The sequence below is a fragment of the Notechis scutatus genome, chromosome 2 (genome assembly GCF_049901735.1).
Source record: "Notechis scutatus isolate UNSWTSFEM ecotype Mainland chromosome 2, rNotScu1.2, whole genome shotgun sequence".
NCBI classification, from domain to species: Eukaryota; Metazoa; Chordata; class Lepidosauria; order Squamata; family Elapidae; genus Notechis; species Notechis scutatus.
In genome coordinates this window covers 79330488-79351295 of record NC_142010.1, presented here as the reverse complement: position 1 = coordinate 79351295, position 20808 = coordinate 79330488, and the positions used below count along the sequence as shown (strand labels likewise).

The following is a 20808-nucleotide window of genomic DNA, read 5'->3' as shown; positions in this document are numbered from 1 at the left end:
TTTCATTTGCTCAACTTTATTCAACCAAAATTCAATGTGCTGGAAAATACATATAACTTCCTGTTGACAAGTTAACATTTTAATGAAGTTTTGAAGCTGAAAGAAAGGCAAGGGGGGGAAATAGAATCGCACTACCAACCAGTTACTCCCACAGCAGTAATCAGGTATAAAGAGTTATCAAATCAATATCATGGGCAGTATGATTGAAGGGGAAAACTCATTAAACTAATTACAGCTGCAATCTTGCACAGGTTTATTTAGATTGAACTCCTATTGTTTACAGCAGGGCTGTCAAAACTAATGGCCTGCAGGCTGGATGCATCATGCGTTTCCCACGCCCAGCTTAGCAAAGGAGGGGGGGAGTTGCAATACATCATGTGACACCGGCGTGACAATACAAATTTGACACCTCTCGTTTCAGTAAAGTAAAACCTGCTTCTGAGTAAACATGCAAAGGATTGGACTGTAAATAGTACAGGATCACAGCTACATTTTATCTCAGTCTAGTTTTTTTTTTAAATAAAAAAAAGCTTTGCTCTTCTGTTATTCTTAAACTATATCTTAAACATCATATTTATAAATTAAACATCTTAAGAGTTTATTGCTACCACACAGAAAAATAAAATAATTTAGGATATTGGGGAAAAAAGAGTGTTTTGGATTCTTATCATATACTTATCACATATTGAGCACATTCAAATGTCATCCTTAACCAAACCATTATTAAGCACCAGCAGCAGACAAAATGCCTTCAGTCAGGCTAGCTTCAGGGTTGACACTTACAGACTCCCTCCTGATTTTGCATGGCAACAAATCATCATCTATCCATAATCCAGGATTAAACTCTAACTTGGAGTACTAATTTAGGAACAAACTATGGAATCTAATTGGAAACTGGATTGGCAAAAGACAATCTTTAAATACCTGAAATTCAACCAAAAGTAATCATTTCATGTTTTCAGAAACAAATATTATGCAAGAGTTACTAGCAATCTGCCCCTTTATATTATCATAATCTGTTAATTCAGTTATGCACCAAATGTTAATTCTTTTAAAAGGTGTCTCTTTTTAGTGCCTTCAAGTAAGTCTTGATTCCTACCCATAAACAGGAAACAAGCCCGTTAAAGTAGTGGACACGTGCATTCCTTTGATTGAAAAGGTAAATAATATCCAAAGTCTTCAATATACATATAGTGCAAAAAATAAAAATAATTTCCTTTTTACTGCTTAATCATGCAATGTTAGTTAGGGTCTATTGAGAATTCATTTTAAATACAGTAGTACTTTGTGCTTTAACATCTGGACATAAGCTTGTCCAATAAGCTGGTTGCAAATCTCAATTGCTGAAATGCTTAAGTTTGAAACATCAATGGAATTGGGCAGTTCATTGATCTCTGGTTTAAAAAAAAAAATGTCCAGGCAGCAACTAGATGGCAAAAGACACATGAAAACTCTGGATATTTGCAGCCCGTTATGTACTATCTAATAAACTGCAACAGCAATTGGAAATGAGCAAATTAATAGTATATCCATGCTAATTTAGTTGGCAACATACAGATTTCCTTTAAAATACTGGGAGGGGGGAGGGGGAGGGGATTCTCTGCCAGAAGCTTCCAAGAAGGAAAATCTGCACTATGTTTAGGAGCATATGTTGAGCACAGACCTAAAAACAGTCTTTTGCATTGGTTTTTAACTTTTGCATCTATAACCCGGATTTATGGAAGATCATTTCACAATGAAATGAGTCAGCTTTTGGATGAGAGAGACTTCACTTCTAAATGTGATTTTAGTATTGAGTTGCAGAGCACACTGTTACTAGAAAACCGAAGAGAAAAATAAAGCAATCCTGATGTACAAGTTGAAGCCAAATTATTTCTTTTTTAAAAAAAAGCCAATAAACATGTGGGCATAGCTGTGTGCCTTAGTTCAGAATCTTACTAATATAGAGGTAACAGTCCACTGTTAATTAACATTGAGCAGGATTGTGTCCTTTCCATAAGCCATCATAAATAAATGGCTGGTGAGAATTGGGCCCATGGTGTAAGGATTAGACACTAATCATAATTGCCACCAATATCAAAAGAGAGCCAAGAACTCATTAAGAATTATCTTACAAAAATAATTACATTTAAATTTGCCAGCTCTAAAGCTGTATTTCCAAGCCCTATAAAAAGGCAATCTTTGAAAAGCTGCGGCTCAGAGTTGGCATGGTGCAAATGAAAGTTATTTCAAAAGCGCTTTGAAAGGGCAATTGCAGCTGGTTGTTGTGTCACAATTATTAATATTGCATAGCTGAGAAATGAGGTCACTTGACTTGCATTAACCCTGCAAGTTTACCCACAGAAGAGTGACACATACCATTTGCTAGTGATAAGTGGCTCTTAGCTGAAACCAATGCCATTTATGAACAGCCACCACACAAGTTTCTAATTCCCCCACCCCAGCTTGTCACATGGGAACCTAGGGGCCACTTTATAGTAGAGCTAGACAGCAAAATACAGTGCCTATCAGTGGTGGAATGTAGCATGCATATAGCTTTGAGAAGAAGTTGGATTTTAGTGCATATACATTTGTAGACATACTTGCATCATCAAATGAGGTAAATACGGCATCTTAGCATCACAGAGTAAAAACGAAGAAAAACAATCTCATTGTATTTCAAAGCCGTGACTGATTTGCGTACTGTGGTCTTCATGTGCAGATTACTGGAAGCATTTCTCACCTGTTAAGTGATTCACATGTGCTACAAGCAGGATTAACAGAACCATACCCAGATGATTGCCCAATGAGGATGACAGGGTTTATACTCAGACATCATCCTAGAGATTTTTGAGCAAAAACTATGGTGTCCAGTAGATCTTCTAGGGAGGTTTGTGTGGGTAGTGAGGGAAAAATATGAAGTTTAAGTCCTGTTCCATGTCTATTTGTTTATAAAGCATTAAATGTTATTTACTACCATCACATGCAAAGTCCTAGTTCAAGTTTAACTTTCAGGCAGGATGTGACTTGTTTGCTTTTAGCCAAACAAACTATGTCAACTCAACTCATTTATTGCTCAGCAATAAACATCCAAGCCAGGCCTGGCTAAGCCCTATCAAAATCTCCACAGCATTCCCAAATCTTCCTCAGAAGGACTAGAGATTTGCCACAGGATGTCCATATTCAATGGCTCTTGGATGGAACTCCTATGTGGAGAAAAGGAAGCTGTATTTTATTCACTCTCAAACTCGGTATAGAAAATGCAATTGATGCAATGTATTTATTGTTCCCGCTTTGGAAAGACAATTCCTTAGTGACAGGCAACCTTAGTAAAAAGGAAGAAAGACAAATAAAGAAAATGCCATATATTTTACCTTAAAATAGGTGTTAAACAGACAATAATCAGTTTACTGCTTGAAGAGTTTTAAACAGTAGCTAGGATTGTTCTGTGTGCATTCTTACCCTTTGGTACTATAACCCTCTCTGCCAATATACAAAAAGGAACTGTTAGATGTAAAGAGTTTGTTTTTAAAAGAAGAAATCGCTTATTTAAAAAAACCCAGTCTTGCCTTTAGAAACTTTACTGAAAATTATGTTCAATTGCATTTTCTGCTTCACTAATGTTTCACAGTTGCTTTAAGTGACAGGAAAACTAAAAGCAAGACAAATGAGTTAAATGCTTTTCTTAAATCAAAATAAAACAGAAAATGTATTCAAGAAAAAGATAGTGGAGAATAGGGAAATAGGTGCTTTGGGGATGTTACCTGACTCAAAAAATGGAAGCAAATAAGAATATATTTTGACATCAGAATTATTTTCCATGTGGTGGTAGTTTTGATTTAAAAAAAATAGCTAGAATGGGATTGCATACAGATCGATTTGTACAACTGGACATTTTCCCTATTCTGAGAAGTCACTTACCTTTCCATTTTTAGAATAAATTAATTCCAAATAACTTTTTTTTTTACACATAGAACAGCAAACGTATGGATAACATTTAGAAGGACAGCTCTAGCTAGAAGAGTTAAACAATGATGAAGTAAAGGACACTTAAAAGTTCTAAATATCTTGGGCCACTGATGATGTATGGTCAAATGCATGAAAGGTATATGCAGGAATCCAGTTCCTTCTAATCAAAGCTTAGCTGGGATTTCCTAGATGATTGTTCCAGTCTTCTTAATATCCCCCTTTGGTCTTCTGAAGATGCATTTCCACAGAAAACCTCATCCCAAATTCCCTCTGCCCTTGTACTTGGCAGTACCTTATCATCCCAGCATATTACTGGTTCTGTTCCTCAAGTGGCTTATGGTCCCACCTGAAATCCCCAAATCATCGTAAAAGTTGCAAAGTTCCTGGAATTTAGATATTTGATCATTCTACACTGTTGAAGATGACACAATATCACAGTACCAAAAACAGACTGCAGGTTCAGCTTGCTTTTTCTGATTAGTTTTTCAATTGTTGCCAACGAATATATTACATTCCCCCATCACTCCACTTCACCAAAGTCAACCTTGAGGAAAAAAATGTCTGTTCAAAAAGCAGGAGAACATTGCATTTCAATAGTGTTTCTGGTGTTTGGGCATTTGAAGTTCAGAGAAACACACTACTTGGCTCATCAAGCCAATTTGATAAATTGGGTTTTTGTGTCAAGAGAAAAATCATACAGCACCCAAAATTAGAAATTTACAGTAGTCAAATAGGATATGTACACAGATTGGTTACAATACAAGCAAATAAACTTCCGGACTGCTTCCCAGACAGTTTTTGGGTATTTTGAAATTTCTAGTTTCTACAGGTGTAATTAAGTATTTGTAACCAAGTAAAAAATTATGTCTAATACTTAATTCACTGTCAGTAGTAAAGAATTCTTTTAAAAAAGTTTCTCCCAGTCACAAGCTGTAGAGAAGCATTTCTTCTTTCTTGAGAAACTCACTTCAATCTCAATCCTGGCTGTACATAAAACAGCTCACACAAAAAAAGAACAGAACACCCACAAAATAAGCAACACCTTATTTCTGGAATTTGTTCCCAGCAGTGGCATGTTGAGAAGAAAGGGATGCTCTTAGTATATGCTTGTCAGGCTAGAAGTGCAATGTTAGTATGGCAATTAAAAATCCCCAGTGTCTTCCAAAACACAACCAGACAGACATCATTCCTTGCGTTGCATTCACACAAACGGGTGTCACAATGGTTTATGGATCACAGCTACACCTGCAAGGGAGAAAAGTAAATCGGTACTCAATGTATTCCATTCAAGTTGATTAGAGACTAATTTTCACTTCATAGAAACGTTCAAGATCTTGAGCCTTCAACTAGTGAATCTTTCACATATGAAGTCAATAATGGGAGCTATTATTGACTGAAAGGATAATATTGTACCCTGTCCTGAAGTAATCAGCAAAAATTGTCACAGTTGTTAAATTAATCACCGAGTAATTTACTAGAAAGTGTATGAGAAATTGCTAACTCAGTCCCTTTAAGAAATACACTGTTTGGTTATAAAATGGTAAATGAAAAACAATACAAATGACCATACAGGTAGTTCTCGACTTATGACCATTTGTTCAGTGATTGGCCACCTTGGCTTTGCAAGGTCGCTGCCAACTCTATTATACTGTTACTGCTAAGAAAAAAAATACATTGTGTTTTAATTGAGAATTTGCATTTTTAATAAAAATAGAAAAATATAGTCTTTTGGGATCATGGAGAAGTTGTAATTCATTGTAAAGGCTTGAGAAACATCTCCACGTGTTAGTAACAGACTCAAACAGTAAATGATTCTAAACATACTTTTCATTGTGTCTAAAGACATTGTGTAGTTGAGATGTTTTAAAAATTGTGGGAGATATTTTTCAAGCCTCTACAATGAATTACACCTTCTCCATGGCCCCAAAAGCACCCCAGCAGTTTTAGTGGATGCAGAGAGAGAATTTTATTCCAGCTGTCATCAAATTATTATTCATTCCAATTGCCATCATGTAATTACCACATGGGGTACAATTAGAGCTTTATTTAACTTCATCCTCTTTGAAAAACTACAGACTGTCTTTTTTAATATCATTTTTTTTTTGGTGGGGGGGGGGAATCTTTTTTTAGTCTAACTTCAATTCCTTTGAAAAAGCGCAGTCTTTTTCTGATGTCTTTTATTTTATTCGTGGATGTGTCCCTAATATATTCTGACACAGAAACTGAGCTGCTGAAAGTCAAAAGCTATAGTTTGGTTTGTCATTTTCATTTAGTATACTTCAACTGGGCTCTTATTAATATTATTGAACAATTATAGGTCAAATGGTATAGGTCATGTGCTCTGACAGAGCCTTTCCCAAAACGATTGACTTGAAAGGTCAAAAGATCATGTACTTATCCTGAGTTTTGAAAGCATTTTCTAGAGCCTGTCTTAATGGTCTCTTCCTTCTGTCTATTTTGAGAGATAGAATCTCCAAGATTTTCTGTATGAACCAGGTGAGACTGTGAAAGGCCAGTAGGCAGGTAAGTGGCTGATGCTCAGTGAGGGAGGGAAGGGAGCATGTGGGATGTGTGCAAATAAGACATGGCATATGGCACAAGAGGTGCCATATGAAGGGTGTGTGATATACCCAAGAGGTGCTGCATAGGTCAGCACACAGGACAGGCATGGAATGGTGTAGGTTTGTAGGGATACACATGGGTCTGGCAAGGCACATGCTGGTCAGGGATGGTGTATGGGGTTGGCATGGATCAGGGCTGGCACAGATTGGGGAAGTGCACAAGTAGGTGGCATGGGCCAGAAAATGTGCACGGGAGTTCCTTCCTCCCTGTTCCTTCCTTTTCTAGTGGATAGATAAATGCCTGCTGCTGTGTGTGGGAGGGAGACAGGGATTGCGGGACTGACTGGGAAACTGTCACTTAATGTTGAAAATGAAGATCATGAAGAAAATGAAGAACAGCAGCCAATAGCACTGAAGGAGCCACAGCTTTCCCACGTTTCATTCCCTCAGCTGTCATGAGTCCCAGATTTTGGACTCATGATGTAAATTAGCTTTCTAAAGTACCTTGGTTCAAAAATTGGTGCCATCTGATGCATCATTCCACCCAGTTAGAAATCATGTCATTGAGAAGTTAAGTATAAGGCTACCCAGAACAATTTAATATACCTGTTAGTGGAGATTACATAGTTACATACATGCCATTGGCACAATGCTATTTCGTCAATGGGTAAATCTAATGAAGACAAACACGTAGCAAAGATCTGGGATCCTACCAGATTCAGTTAAGAAAAATTATCAACAATACTCAACAAGAGCCATAGCAGGAAGTTAAGCAACATATAATCAACTTGCCTATCATTTCTATGCCTGTCTAGACCAATACACTGCTTACCTGCATAACTTCTTCCAGTGCTCATGTTGCTTGGTAATAGTGTCCATTTGTCAGTGACAGGATTATAGTATTCTACAGAGGCCAAATTGCAAGAGCCATCATCTCCCCCAACTACATAAAGAAGTCCATTCACTGAACACACACCTACAGAGAAAACAAAAATAGTACAATCAGAAGTCCTAATTTTATAGGCTGCTGTCATGGCAAGACAGAAGGGCAAATTTAACATTGATTTTTATTATTAACACCTGTTATTTCTCAATTTACTGAAATCACACACATTTTATCAGTCATACTAGTGGTTTCTGCTTGTATCCTTTTTTCTCTTTTTTTCTAACCATTAAGAAGACATTATTTATGAAAAGCCCACCTGCCCTCATGCATAACAAATGATGACAACTAATAGTAGTGTTTGTAATCCTTAATAAAAATGAAAAATAATAACAATGAAAAATGGATCTAAAAATTCTTGTTACTTATGAGATCTCAATAGTAATCTATATAATTCTAGTCATTCCTAATTGCAAAAACAAACTAAAATAACAAACTATTAGCAAAAGCCTATATATATTTTCCGCTCTTCTGTCAACTGCCCAGAATTATTAAGAATAGAAATAGGGCCTTGGAATTGAATTAAATAAATAAATACAGAATGAAGCCCCATGTTACTCATTTGTTAGCCATGGCATCCATTCTGCAATAAATATGAATTGAACTATATCCCCCTTATGTTTAACATTTAATTAATTAAAAATAAGCAAGTATACCCTATTTAAAATGCTTGTTCTGGGGCCTGGCAGAAGTGTCAAATTTCAGATAACTAGAAAACCTTTAAAATAAATATATTTATTCTTGTAGTTTTATCCCTTCTCTTACCAAACTCTTACATGTGCTTTTCAATTACATTTTACTGTAATTTCCATAGTTCTATCACTATTTAAGTTGTACCTCTTGTAGACTATCCTAACATTTATAAAAGTAAACTGTGATTTTAAAATATTTTAATATTTAAAATATTCTCTGTGTGTGTGTGTTATTATTTTATTTCTTTACAAATCCAAGATATAAAAACCTGTAATTTAAAAGGGTATTAATGGTCTGCATTTATTTGACAGTGATTCTACTAATATTTTCAAATCTGCTGGACTTAAAATATGTAGACTTAATCAAACATTAATTTAAAATAAAGACATCATGACCTTTTTATTACTAAAGTAACTAAAAATGCTACAGTGCTTTAAAGACTCACACATTTATTATTGTATCTCCTTGGTATTAATATTTCCCTCAACTGCTTTGTTTACACCTGAACAGTGATATAGAAATTTGAGGAAAATACCTGCATTTCTTCTGCACATATTCATATCTGCTACTTGTTTCCATGTATTTGTTCCAGGGTCATACACTTCCACGCTTTTCCTCACCAAAGGACCGTCATGCCCTCCAGTAGCAAATAGCTGGCCACTAAGAACACCAACCCCTAAAAAGCCAAACAGGGGAACTTCAGGATCTATTGTAAATCGACTTCCAGTCAGGGATGATAAATCGCTGTGCCAAGAGCATAGCCCTGACAGCGCTAAACAGTACAGTATCCACTGGGGGTAGCTATTATCCAAAATTGAGAGTTTGTAAGAGGCAGAAAGAATAACCATGAGGAACAGGAGGAAAAGCCACAGTCAAACCAATGGTCAGATAAAATAAATCTTGAGCCCAGGGCAAAAATGTAATCTGAGAAAGCATTTGACTTAATCCTCTCTAATTAACATAAAGATAAAGGGAGGGAAGTGGGAACATATACAGGCTTGCAAGATTCTGTAAATTGTACCTTTATAATAAAAATAGTATTCATAACTTTGGTTTTCTTGACTGATCCACTTTGAAAGGATGACAAAATCGCCCTACAATGGGGAGAAAACCTGAGACTACCTAGCACCCTTTTCCAGCCCCTGGGAATTGATATTTCTAGGTTCTTTTTTCTTTTATTTTTCTTTCTTTGGGGGTCATGTTAGGCATTTTGAAGGATGAGGTAGGAACTTGTTCAAACGCTCTCAAAAGTGGGCCGATGTTTCCAATCCAGGAGGAAGTAAGAGACAGAACAACATGACAACTTGTCTTTTTAAAACTATTTTTAAGCATTAAGAGATGTTATAGCCAGCAAGTGCTGTGCTTCCCACAGCGGCCAACTAGAAGTTTTCCCTTAGTAATCTATTTCATTATGTGTACCATGGAAAAGTGAAAGTAATATTTTTTTAAAAAATCAACTCTCTGGAAGCAGCCTTAGCCATGAGGCAAGTACACAAGTCACTTCTATGTTCTAATCATGTTCATGACATCTGTAAGGGCATTTATGAAAAGGAATAGCTGTAGCTATAAATATTCCACATCCAGTGTCAATATGTCAGTCTTGGCTACTACCAGAACCTAATACTGTCTAGATTGAATTGTCAATCTGAAGCAGACTTCAGGCTAGTCATCAATAATCATGACAGTTGTTTATAAACTAAGTCCACTGGACATTTCAACTTGCTAGTCAATGCTAGTTCTTTTCTTTAGATGGTCCCTATTTATCTACTCCAGCCCGTTATGAGATTATCTGCTTTGACTTGAATGCCTATCAACCTGGCCATAAGGAGGTTGACACAAAGAACTGAGAAAAAACAACATAAAAAGAAATATTGGCATATGTTGCAGAAGTCTAACACTTTAATTAAATAAATAATGATGATTTGGAATAGAATACCTGCACCACTGCGCCGAGTACTCATATCAGAAACGTAAGACCATTCATTTGTAGATGGATTATACTGCTCCACAGTACTAAGGCACTGACGTGATGCTCCATCATATCCACCAACAGCGTATAGTTTACCTAAAATGTCAGCATCAGCCGTCAACAGGATCAATTAAAGGAAAATATATAGTGAACATTTAAAAACCAGTTTTTAATCACTGCTCATCTGATTATCACATAACGGACGTAAGCTTGTTGAAGATCTACAAATTTGGTGGCAGTAGTTATGTTTCTATTAGGCATTTCCAATGAAATATCAAGGCAATGGGAAACTCTTATAAAGCAAGAAGCTTTTTAAAAGCTCCAGCTACAAGCAGCAATCATTTCAGAGTTTTTTCCTTATTATAAAGTGGAGATTGGAAGCATTATTAGTTACCAACACTTTAAAATCGGACGAAACTCTTAAGCCCCTTAAGGACCTTAAGCTCTCCTCATTCAGTGCTATTGTAACTTTAAATAGTTTCTGAATGAATGGTTTTAAGTTGAGGACTACCTATATGATACATATTAACCAATTCAGTAACTCTTTCCTTCACTAATTTCTTGATTTCTTTCCAGAACAGGAAATTTAAAAAAATATATGCCCCTCTTAATAAGAAGAAAATATGGGAATAGGGAAAATGTGACCAACTAAGTTTTCAGACACATTTGTACTTACAGAACAGCAGAGATGTATTTACAGAAAATCATCTAGGATCCTCAGACTCGTTTAATTGGCTGAATGTGATTTTGTGATATTGGTAGTTGCAATGTTGCATCACTGTAAATAAAATATGAGTGACTTCAAAACAAAATTCTTACCCTCTACAACTCCAACTCCAACACTGCTTCTTCTTGTGTTCATAGGCGCCACAAAAAACCATTCATTGACCTTATAATTATAAGCCTCCACAGATGCCAGACCTAGTTTGAAAACATGAAAAGGGGAAACGCATAACACTGTTATCCTATCACAGAATTCATCTCATAATGATCATTTCCCTTCAGGCAAACAAAGGGGAGGAAGCAAGCCAGAGCTCCTTTGCTAACGAGGAAGCTTCTTCTTTTTTCAGGCATTAACGCTATCCTTACCTATTGCAATCATCACGAGCTTTTGCAATAAGAAGCCACCCCTGAGAATAACATCCCAGTTCTTATTATTGATCTATGCTTAACAGGGCATTCTAAAACCACTTCCTCAAAGGGAAGAGAAGCTCACTGGAGGGCTTTTGTAGAATCTGATTAACTACATTATGGTGGCAATTTGAAGTAATGAATTTTCTTAAGTAAACACTTAGTTTTTCTTCCCACGGGCATGCCAAAATTAACCATCCTCAAAAATTAGGCTTCAGCTCCATCCATTTTCCTGAGAGATCATTATTATTAAAATAAATGGGGGCATCACGGAGATAGGTATAGAATGCCAAAGTCTGTATTTATGAACAGAGGAACTTACTCCAGTCTGGGACTGGGTTAGGGACTTTTGTCCTCACTGTGAGTTCTGTTTGGGGGAGGCACTAAGGAAGGCTCAGCCAATCTCATTGTACATATGTTGTACTCTGACAATAAAGGTAATAATAATAATAATAATAATAATAATAATAATAATAATAATAATAAAGAAATTCTTAAGAATAAAGAATATTTTCCCATTGGGGCTGGCTTTTGTGCATCAACTTACCAGTACTTCCATCAAATCCACCAACAGCATACAGGAGCTCATTGAGCACAGCAGCTCCTAAAGTGCTTCGTCTTTCTTGCATACTAGCTATAGACGTCCACTGATCTTTCACTGCATCATACACATCGACCGTCCGAACACGCAAGGAACCATTGAAACCTCCCACCGCGTAGACTTTGCCTGCCATGAATACTACTCCTGTTAAAAATAAATGAAAAGAGAGCAAAGGTTTAAGCAAAGCAACCTTGGCCTACCACAAAACTCTTATTCCAACTTCTTACATTCCAACATTAAAAAATAATAATAATACAAGAGAGCGTCTGTTCATCTAACAGCTTCTGATTGCATGATTCACTACATTAACCTTTGTGTTATCAATTTCTGGCAGCTTTTAGCATTGACATGATCTATATTCAATAGGTATAATCCACCAGACACCTTTGATAACAACCAGTATGAGTTATTTCAAATATTATACAAATATAAACCTGGACTGGACCCCAAGTAGTCTCAATAAGCACCTGTAATTTCTGATGAATTTTCCTTGAATGATGTACAAGTGTCTGCAATTGCATATGTGTTGGTTACACTCAGCAAGATTTTAGCGCAGTGTATTAAATAGCTTTTAGCAGCTGCTGCAATGTACTTATCAAGAACTTATTAGCAGAGACTAATTCAATTCTAATTATTATTAATGTTCATTACAGTGATTCTCAAAATTGGATGGGGAGGGGGGGAGAGCAGCAGGCAAGTTTGGAAAGCATACCCTCATCAAATAGGTGATTATCCAGGACTAGTCCAGAAAGCAGCAGCATGTGCAATCTGGGGCTTGCCACAGGGGTATGTGGATATGCTCACATAATACCATTGCTAATGAACTGCACTGATTCCCAAGGGCATTTCAAAGTGCTGCTTTTCACCTTTAATGCCCTGCATGGCTCAAGGGAAGGTTACTTGCAAAACTCACTGTTTCCCCTGGCTTCTGCCTGTCCCATCAGACCTGGCACAGTCAGTGTCCCTTCTAGGAACCAATGTCATCCAGTGGGATCCAAATGGCTTCCCTGTCACAGCACTCGTCCTATGGAACCGCCTTCCACCAAAGTCTGGATGGTCCAGAAGATCTGGCAAATTTCAGGCACTGAGGCCAGGATGTTAGTGAAACCTACTTTGTGTGTTTTGTTGTGTTCTGTGCTATAAAGTTATTTTTAATTAGATAATTATGTTATGGAGCCCTGGTGTCGAGAGTGGTTAGAATGCAGTATTGCATGCAAACTCTGCCCATAGCCTGGAGTTCGATTCTGACAAGACTCAAGCTTGACTTAGCCTTCCATCCTTTCAAGATTGGTAAAATGAGGACCCAGATTGTTGGGGGCAATTGCTAACAATGTAAATCACTCAGAGTACTGTAAAAGCACTATGAGGCACTATATGTCTAACTCCTATTGCTATTGCTTTGAAGTATTTCACATAAATGTGTCATTTATGAATTTGTTTTGTTACTTGCCCAGAATTATTTAGTTAAGGTGAGCAGTCACATACATTCTTTAAATAAATAGATAAAACACTACTGGTTTTATTTTTTAAGAATGGACTGGAACCTTTGGGCCTGGCTTTGCAACTTGGCTTTTTGTAAAATGAAACTGTTCAAGGTGGCTATGACCAGAAGCCTGGACTCCATGAGCAGCGTTTTCAGCCGGCCCCCAGAGATAACAAGCAAGCCTCTTGACTCTGGGGCTGGATGAAAAAACTCCCCACTGAAATCCAAGCAGGATTTTCAGTCACAGAAGATTTTCAATTCCAGAACGAAGAGGCTTCCATCCACTCTGGGGCTGACTGATAAATCTCAGAAAGTAAGATACCAAATGTAAAGCTTACATTTACTGATAGCTGTGTTCTATCTTTACAGAACATGAAGTCAAAATTAAAACACTACTGTGAGGTAATGAATCTGTGTGCCTCACATGCTAATTATGGGGAAATAAAGACAGACATTTTAAGATGTGCAAATGCTAGTGGTAAAGGTGTAGGTAGTATGCAGGTTGTTGATAAAAGCAATAATTGCTATCTATATGAGCAAATCGTTTTATTATAAACAATCACTAGATGTGTCATGAACAACATAGAAGTTGAATGCACTGAGAATTGCTTATTTAAGAAGTCTGTAAAACAGATAGAATGAATCAATGAATCAATATTGATTGAAGGTAGACTAAATATGAAGCAGGTTCAAGTGGTACATTTGTAAGAAACATGAATAAGCTGTTTGTCTTGTTGTCTTGTGTCCAATTTCTTTTCTTACAAAATTTACCATTTTTCTGTACTTTGCATAATATTGCTTACTCAGAAAGGCAGTAAGGTGATGGATATATTACATAACTACTTATAGGTGGCCGAATATATAAATAATAGAACAAATAATTTTTAAATAGTGATTAAGACAGTTATAAAGAACAAAATTTACCTGCTCTGCATCTCCGAGAAGGAAGTTCAGCGATCTGATCCCATCGCTCCTCCTCAAAGTCATAACACTCTACACTTCGAATGGCTTTTGGTGCCTGCCCACCCACCACAATCATTATCTTGGTGAGAAAGAAAAGGTAATTATTGTAACAAAAAAAAATCCCATAGAATTGTGGCCTTTTCAACAGAAATACACATTTAGAAAATAGAATTCTTAAACTTACCTCCCAAAACAGATGAGCACATTAAATGGAGTAAAAAAAATGCTCCAGAAAAAATGTTTTATAATAGAAGCATGCAAATTTGACATATGCAAAATATTAAAATTAAAAGTATAGCCAGAAAATTGTTGCTGTTTTCTTTGGATGAGGCCTCTACACTTTGGCTTAATAAACTATATTGCTTTGTAAAAGGCCAGTAATTTAGAATCTAAAACACAGGTTTTCGTTAACAGCCTGGAAACATATGACAATTCTATGAATGCCTGGCAATGGTGATTAACATCAGAAGAGAGTAGTTTTAACACACATGAACTTAGACTGTGAAAAAAGACAGAATGAAATCAAGCTCTAATAAAAACAATATTTCCACATTTTAAATCTGTTTAATATTTGTTTGCATTCTTATGTAAGTCACTTGTTGAGATAGATACTATAGAAATCAAAGAAATAAATAATACACCTAACAAAAAAAGTTCAAAAATTCACATTTGCCCCAAACTAAACAATTCCTCCACAAGTTGCTTAATCTGAACTGATATTCGTGGTCATCCAATTACATCTATAGGAAGATTATATGTAATTCTCTCCTTTGTGATTTCTTTGCACTGTACCTATCCTATAATAGGTAAAACATATTCTAAATTACTTAGGGTAAGTCTGAATCAATACTAAATAGAAAAATTATTTGGGTAGAAAAGGTGTTAATTACTGGAATACAATGCCAACATATTTTTACACTTGGGCTGGAATCACTGCCAGTGTTTGTTGTATATATTATAATTCTTAATTAAAATTGAATTTTTCAACAAGAAAACATTATTTACCTTTGGCAGACTGACTGGCGTCCTTGGTTTGGTTCTAGGATTTTTTATCAGCTGTCTCTGATCCAGAGGAAGTAAGTGATATTTCATGGCTTCAATGAGGAAGTCTTTACATGTATTATTATTCTTGATTAAAGCTTCTTCTTCAACTGTCTAAATGTCAAAACAGGTTAGCACAATGGCTGCATTTCACTAATGAACATAGGTGTAAATATTAAAAAATACACTCCAAGAGAAGTTTGCTGGATCTGTTTCAAAGGATTTAGATGTAACAGTACGAAGCTATAGGCCATTCTGCCTATTTAACATCTAGTTCATTAAGTGATTTCCATATGTCATTCGTTGCATTACTTCTATTTTCAAGTTAGCACTGATGCATATTCTATGTATGAAATTGTGCTACAATCTTATCTCATTAAGTGTTTGCCAACCTCAGCAACTTTAAGATATGTGGACTTCAAATCCCACCCTAGGAAATTCTGGGATTTGATGTCCACACATCTTAACAGTTGCTAAGGACAATATTGCAATGGGTATACACAAGAGATTTTGGACAAGAGGGGGGGAAAAGGCATGTAAAGCCAAATTGTGCACACTAGGAAAGATCTGAATTACCTTCCAAATCCTAAGACTACCTAAATAAACTGTGCAATGACTATTTATGAAATTGTAAGCTGCAGCTGTAGACAAAAATGACAGTATACACAGCAGACGAGATAACCATATTATTATTATTATTATTGTTATTGTTATTGTTATTATTATTATTATTATTATTATTATTATTATTATTATTATTATTATTATTATTATTATTATTATTATTTCTATTATTATTATACTCCTATATTGGAAGTTACTCAAACAGTACCTCTACGGGTCTTTAGGAAGATCTCAAAGTTTAATTTATTTATTTATTTATTTATTTATTTTTATTTATTTGATTTGCCAATTGTTTACAAGATAATAAGTATAAGTGTATACATAGTTGTGAATACATGAAATGGGTACATATAAGAAAAATAAAAGAAGAATAAGAGAAACAATAGGACAGGGACGGTAGGCACGTTGGTGCGCTTGATCTTAATTTTTTTAACAGCGTTTGCTTTCAAATTTTGGGAAAAGATTAACTTGTTCAATGTTAATAAATAACATTAAAATCTGTATTATCATATTCTATACGTTCTCTTGGATTTTTTTTTCTCTGAAAAGCAACTAGCAGCAGCACGAATAATAGTAACATGCTGTACATTCATACATGCATAGAGGTATTTGAGCCTCTATGTCACTCCAAAACAGTACACTTCTGGAACCAGAATCTACAGCAAGCTTCCCCAACTTGGTCTTAATAACAGGAAACTTCCACCAAAACAAAGTAGAAATGAAAATTCTAAGGTATAAAAAGTTTTGGAAAGCCCAATGGCAACAGGTACAGCTCTTAAAGGAGGAACAACCAGCTACTGCCCATTACTACTCAGACTACTGCATTTATTTATTTGTATTCCGCCTTTATTGTTTTTACAAATGCCTCAAGGCAGCGGACATATCTAACACATCTTTCTCTTCCTATTTTCCCCACAACAACCACCTCTGTCAGGTGAGCTGGGTTGAGTGTGTGTGACTGGCCCAAAGCTGTCTTTCATGATCAAGGTAGGACTAGAATTCACCATCTCCCACTTTCTAGCCTGGTGCATCTAAATCAAATTATGACAGTCCCAATATCAAATGGCATAAGAGTCCTCAAAATATCTCAATCCACAAATGGCTACAATTGGTTCATAGGATGGAGTTATGTCATGGACTCCACCTGCTCTTGAAGAAAGAGCCATGAATCCAAGAGGACCTGCCAGATTATGGGTGAGTTTTGAATGGGAGCACAACCTTATTCAATGCTTAAGTTCTAAGTCCACAGCTACTTCAGCTTGCTAGAACTGAATCTTGATAACCTCTCATCTTCAGCCAGAGGTGGAGATGTAGAAATAATTATCATCAGCACATGGCTACACCTTTACCTTAAATCAAGGGTGTCAAACTCAAGGCCCGTGGGTCAGATTCGGCCCATGGGCTGTTTAGATGTGGCCCGCGGGACCAGCCTGGAAATAGGACTGATCAGCAGTGCCTCTGCTAGCGAAAATGGAGCGTGCAGGGGCCACTCACTGCCCCCTGTGCCCTGTTTTGACTGGCAGGGTGCTGCAGGAGGCTGTCCAGGCCAAAAACGGGGCACACAGGGGCCACCCACAGCCCCCCATGCCTCGCTGTGGCCAGCAGGGTGCTACTGGAGGCCGGCTAGCCCGTCTCCTCCCCACATCCCAGGCCAGCCCGTGGAGGAAAACTACAATGCTAATCCAGCCCATCAAGAAATCCATTTTGACACCCCTGCCCTAAATGATCTCTCAGTGATTACACCACTAAAAAAAACCCTATCCTACATGAAGTTGGTTTTAAAAATTCCAAATTTGTGTATTGTTAGAATACCAAATGGCAGCCTTTCTTGCACCATTTATTGTAGATAAATGAAATCCCTGTTCTATCCAACCAAGCCTCTGTGTGAAAAAAGCATTGGAAGGCTACAGAGATTCTGATTCCTAAGGGAGATAGATGAATGGATGTCAAGTCATAAAGAAGCACCTGGAGCTTGTAATATTTTTAATTGTGCAAAGATCTGATGACTACTAACCTGTACAAGATAGTCTCTGGGCAAGAGAGGAAGACGAACATGCTCCATCAGTTTTGCCATGTGTTCCAAGCGAGATTCTTTGTCATAATTTATCCACGAAATGACAGCTTCAAAGACCTGCAAACAGCAAAACTTGTTTTGCCTAAAAGAGACCTAATTTGCCATTACAGAACCCAAATTTGGAAGCAGTGATTTCATCAATTATGTAACATTAAGTCCGCAGAAACGAGTTAAGCACTTTTTAAAAGAAAGAAGGATAGTGACATTATAAGATTTATAAATCCAGGGGGGGAAAGGTGATCGTGCGCAGGATGAAAATACAGTCATTTAAATAAGCCATACCTTGCACAGTTAGATTTCAAATTGTGTAGCACACTTCCAGTTCAGAGAGATCTCAATTTGTTTTCACGTGCAATAAGTACACATTATAACTGTTAGCATTCTGAATCTAATTTAAAACCTCAAGGGCAATACAAGTAGGCCTTGACTTACAGCAGTTATTTGTTTAATGACTATTTGCAGTTAACAACAACATTGAAGAAGTGACTTGTGACCATTTTTCACACTTATGGCTATTGCAGCAGCCCCATGGCCACGCGACCAAAATTTGGACATTTGGCAACTGGCTTATATGTGTGACAGCTGCAGTGTTCCAGCATTATGTGGTCGTCGTTTGAGACCTTCTGACAAGCAAACTCAATGGGAAAGCCAGATTGACTTAATAAGCATGTTACTAACTTAACAACTGCAGTGATTCACTTAACAACTGTGGCAAGAAAAGTGGAACAAACTCACCTAACAACTGTCTTGCTTAGCAATGGAAATTTTGGGCCTAATTGGGATCATAAGGCCAGAGCGTTGTGCAACAAGGTCACATAGTGTAATAAGATTGGGACTGGGTTAGGGACTTCTGTTCTCACTGTGAGTTGTGTTTGTGGGGCGGGAGGGGGTTGTGTACGAAGGGAGGCTCAGCCAATCTCATTGTATACATGTTGTACTCTTGACAATGAATGTAATAATAATCATAAGTAATACATATTCATATTTTGATTTCATCATTAGAATAAAAATGTGCTTGGAAGTTGTACTTAATGTGCCTGTTTGGGGTATTCTGCATGACTTATAGTGTTCTAAAAGATAATAGGAAAGAGGATACTAGAGTATACAGTATGTGACAGCAGGCAATACAAAAGGAGCATGGAAAAATCACGGAGTTCTATGAAATGAACAAAGATGTATACCAGCCATTGGAAATTCTACTTTTTAGTTTAGAACAGATGAGAGTTAGAGAAAGAAAATCAAATAGTCTAGTTCACAAATGTAATCAAATATCTATAACAATTGTACATATCAAATCTTGGTTTGTGTTGAAATCATCCAATCACCAGCAACTGCAAATTTCTTTCAATACAGGGAGTTGTACCTGATAAGGAACCTCCAAGCTATGATAGGAACCTATCATCTGACAGCATCAGAAAGAACGTTAATGAAAAAAGAAGCTTCATTTAATGAATGTGCGATAGGAAAAACTCGCCAGTGAGATGTCCAGGTTAAAGGTGCTGATGCTCTTGCACACATTTGTACACTTGTGCCACTTAAAAAAACTGAATCCTTCAGCCAGTGTAAATTAGAAATGGGACATTAAATTGCAAGTGACACTAATTGCATTCCATCCAGCTTGTTATACTTTCTACAAAAGGTTAATCAAATACTCATTTAGCAATGTTTTAAATTGTGAGCCTTGATCTGTATGCTTTCTAATTTTTTCAGCTTCATTAGTGGCCATTTTGGTATATCCCTTTCCTCATCATAGAAGTCTTCTACCTTTAGGCACACTGGATTTTTTTTTAAGTTAGAGACTTTCAAAGCCTGCTGGAGTTTATTCCGTTTCTCTTTTATTTCTGGACAGCATCATTTGCAGACGCTTCTGAACATAAATGTGCCAGTCTTTAAAACCTTAATTAGCTTGAGATCCAAATACCTAAAAAAACATCACTCCCTATTTATGGCAGCATATCTGTGCTTTGGAAACTTCAGGGGAGGCTCTTCTCAAAGAAGAATATTTATGTTCATATCCATATGACAGCTAGCGAAAGCTGTCATTTCTCTGAACGCTCAGATCTTTCTTTTTCTCCTCTGTCTACACAGTCAGGCTCTATTTCCATATTACAGAAGACACAAATCAAGAATACCTTTTCCTCTGATGACACTGTGAGCTTGTCGCTTGATATCAAGCTGCAAACCTGGTCCAAGCTTAGGCTAAGAAATTCTTCACCAAGCATCACTTCAGGAAAATGCTGCTCTGTTCCAAAGAATTGGAAATTAAGAAAAGGAAGATCATAATGAAAATCCAAGTTTTCGTTCAACACGAAGGACTAGCAATAATAGCTTGAATAACAATGGAATTACAGCGTATGAAGAAAAAGAAAGCAGAGTGACTGGTGTTCAAGGGTGACACCATTAAAGAAAATGAGCTCCACTGTCACAACAGAAAATGTATAACCTGCTGCTATGAGTGTGTGAAACTTTGAATTTCGTACACATACTGAGAAGAGCCACAGCTTAGAACAGGGGTCCCCAACCTCTGGTCCGTGGACCAGCACTGGGCCAGGACATACCAGAAACCGGGCCATGCAAACAAGCAAAGCCCCATCCACAGGATGTAGGCAGCACATGAAACCACGTCCCCTCCAGTCCTTGGCAAAACCTCTCTCCATAGAACCAGTCCCCGCCCAAAAGGTTGGGGTCCACTGGCTTAGAGCATACTTGACATGCAAGGAGTTTCAGGTTCAACCATGTACAGATAACAAGAAGAAACATTTAATTGAAACCTTGCA

At 36.9% G+C, this 20808-nt stretch overlaps 1 protein-coding gene across 2 annotated transcripts in view; it reads right to left on the bottom strand.

Moving 5' to 3' along the window:
* KLHL3 (kelch like family member 3) overlaps nucleotides 1–20808 on the bottom strand; it is a 48849-nt gene continuing 28041 nt past the window's right edge. For both annotated transcript variants that reach the window (XM_026686900.2, XM_026686908.2), the window contains exons 6-15: nucleotides 20164–20273; nucleotides 17972–18088; nucleotides 15298–15447; nucleotides 14254–14371; nucleotides 11793–11990; nucleotides 10934–11035; nucleotides 10082–10210; nucleotides 8681–8821; nucleotides 7342–7485; nucleotides 1–5193 (exon numbers count right to left, since the gene is read on the bottom strand). In XM_026686900.2, the coding sequence (XP_026542685.1) occupies nucleotides 5165–5193; nucleotides 7342–7485; nucleotides 8681–8821; nucleotides 10082–10210; nucleotides 10934–11035; nucleotides 11793–11990; nucleotides 14254–14371; nucleotides 15298–15447; nucleotides 17972–18088; nucleotides 20164–20273 (1238 nt within the window). In that variant the 3' untranslated portion in view covers nucleotides 1–5164. The remainder of the gene's footprint in view (nucleotides 5194–7341; nucleotides 7486–8680; nucleotides 8822–10081; nucleotides 10211–10933; nucleotides 11036–11792; nucleotides 11991–14253; nucleotides 14372–15297; nucleotides 15448–17971; nucleotides 18089–20163; nucleotides 20274–20808) is intronic.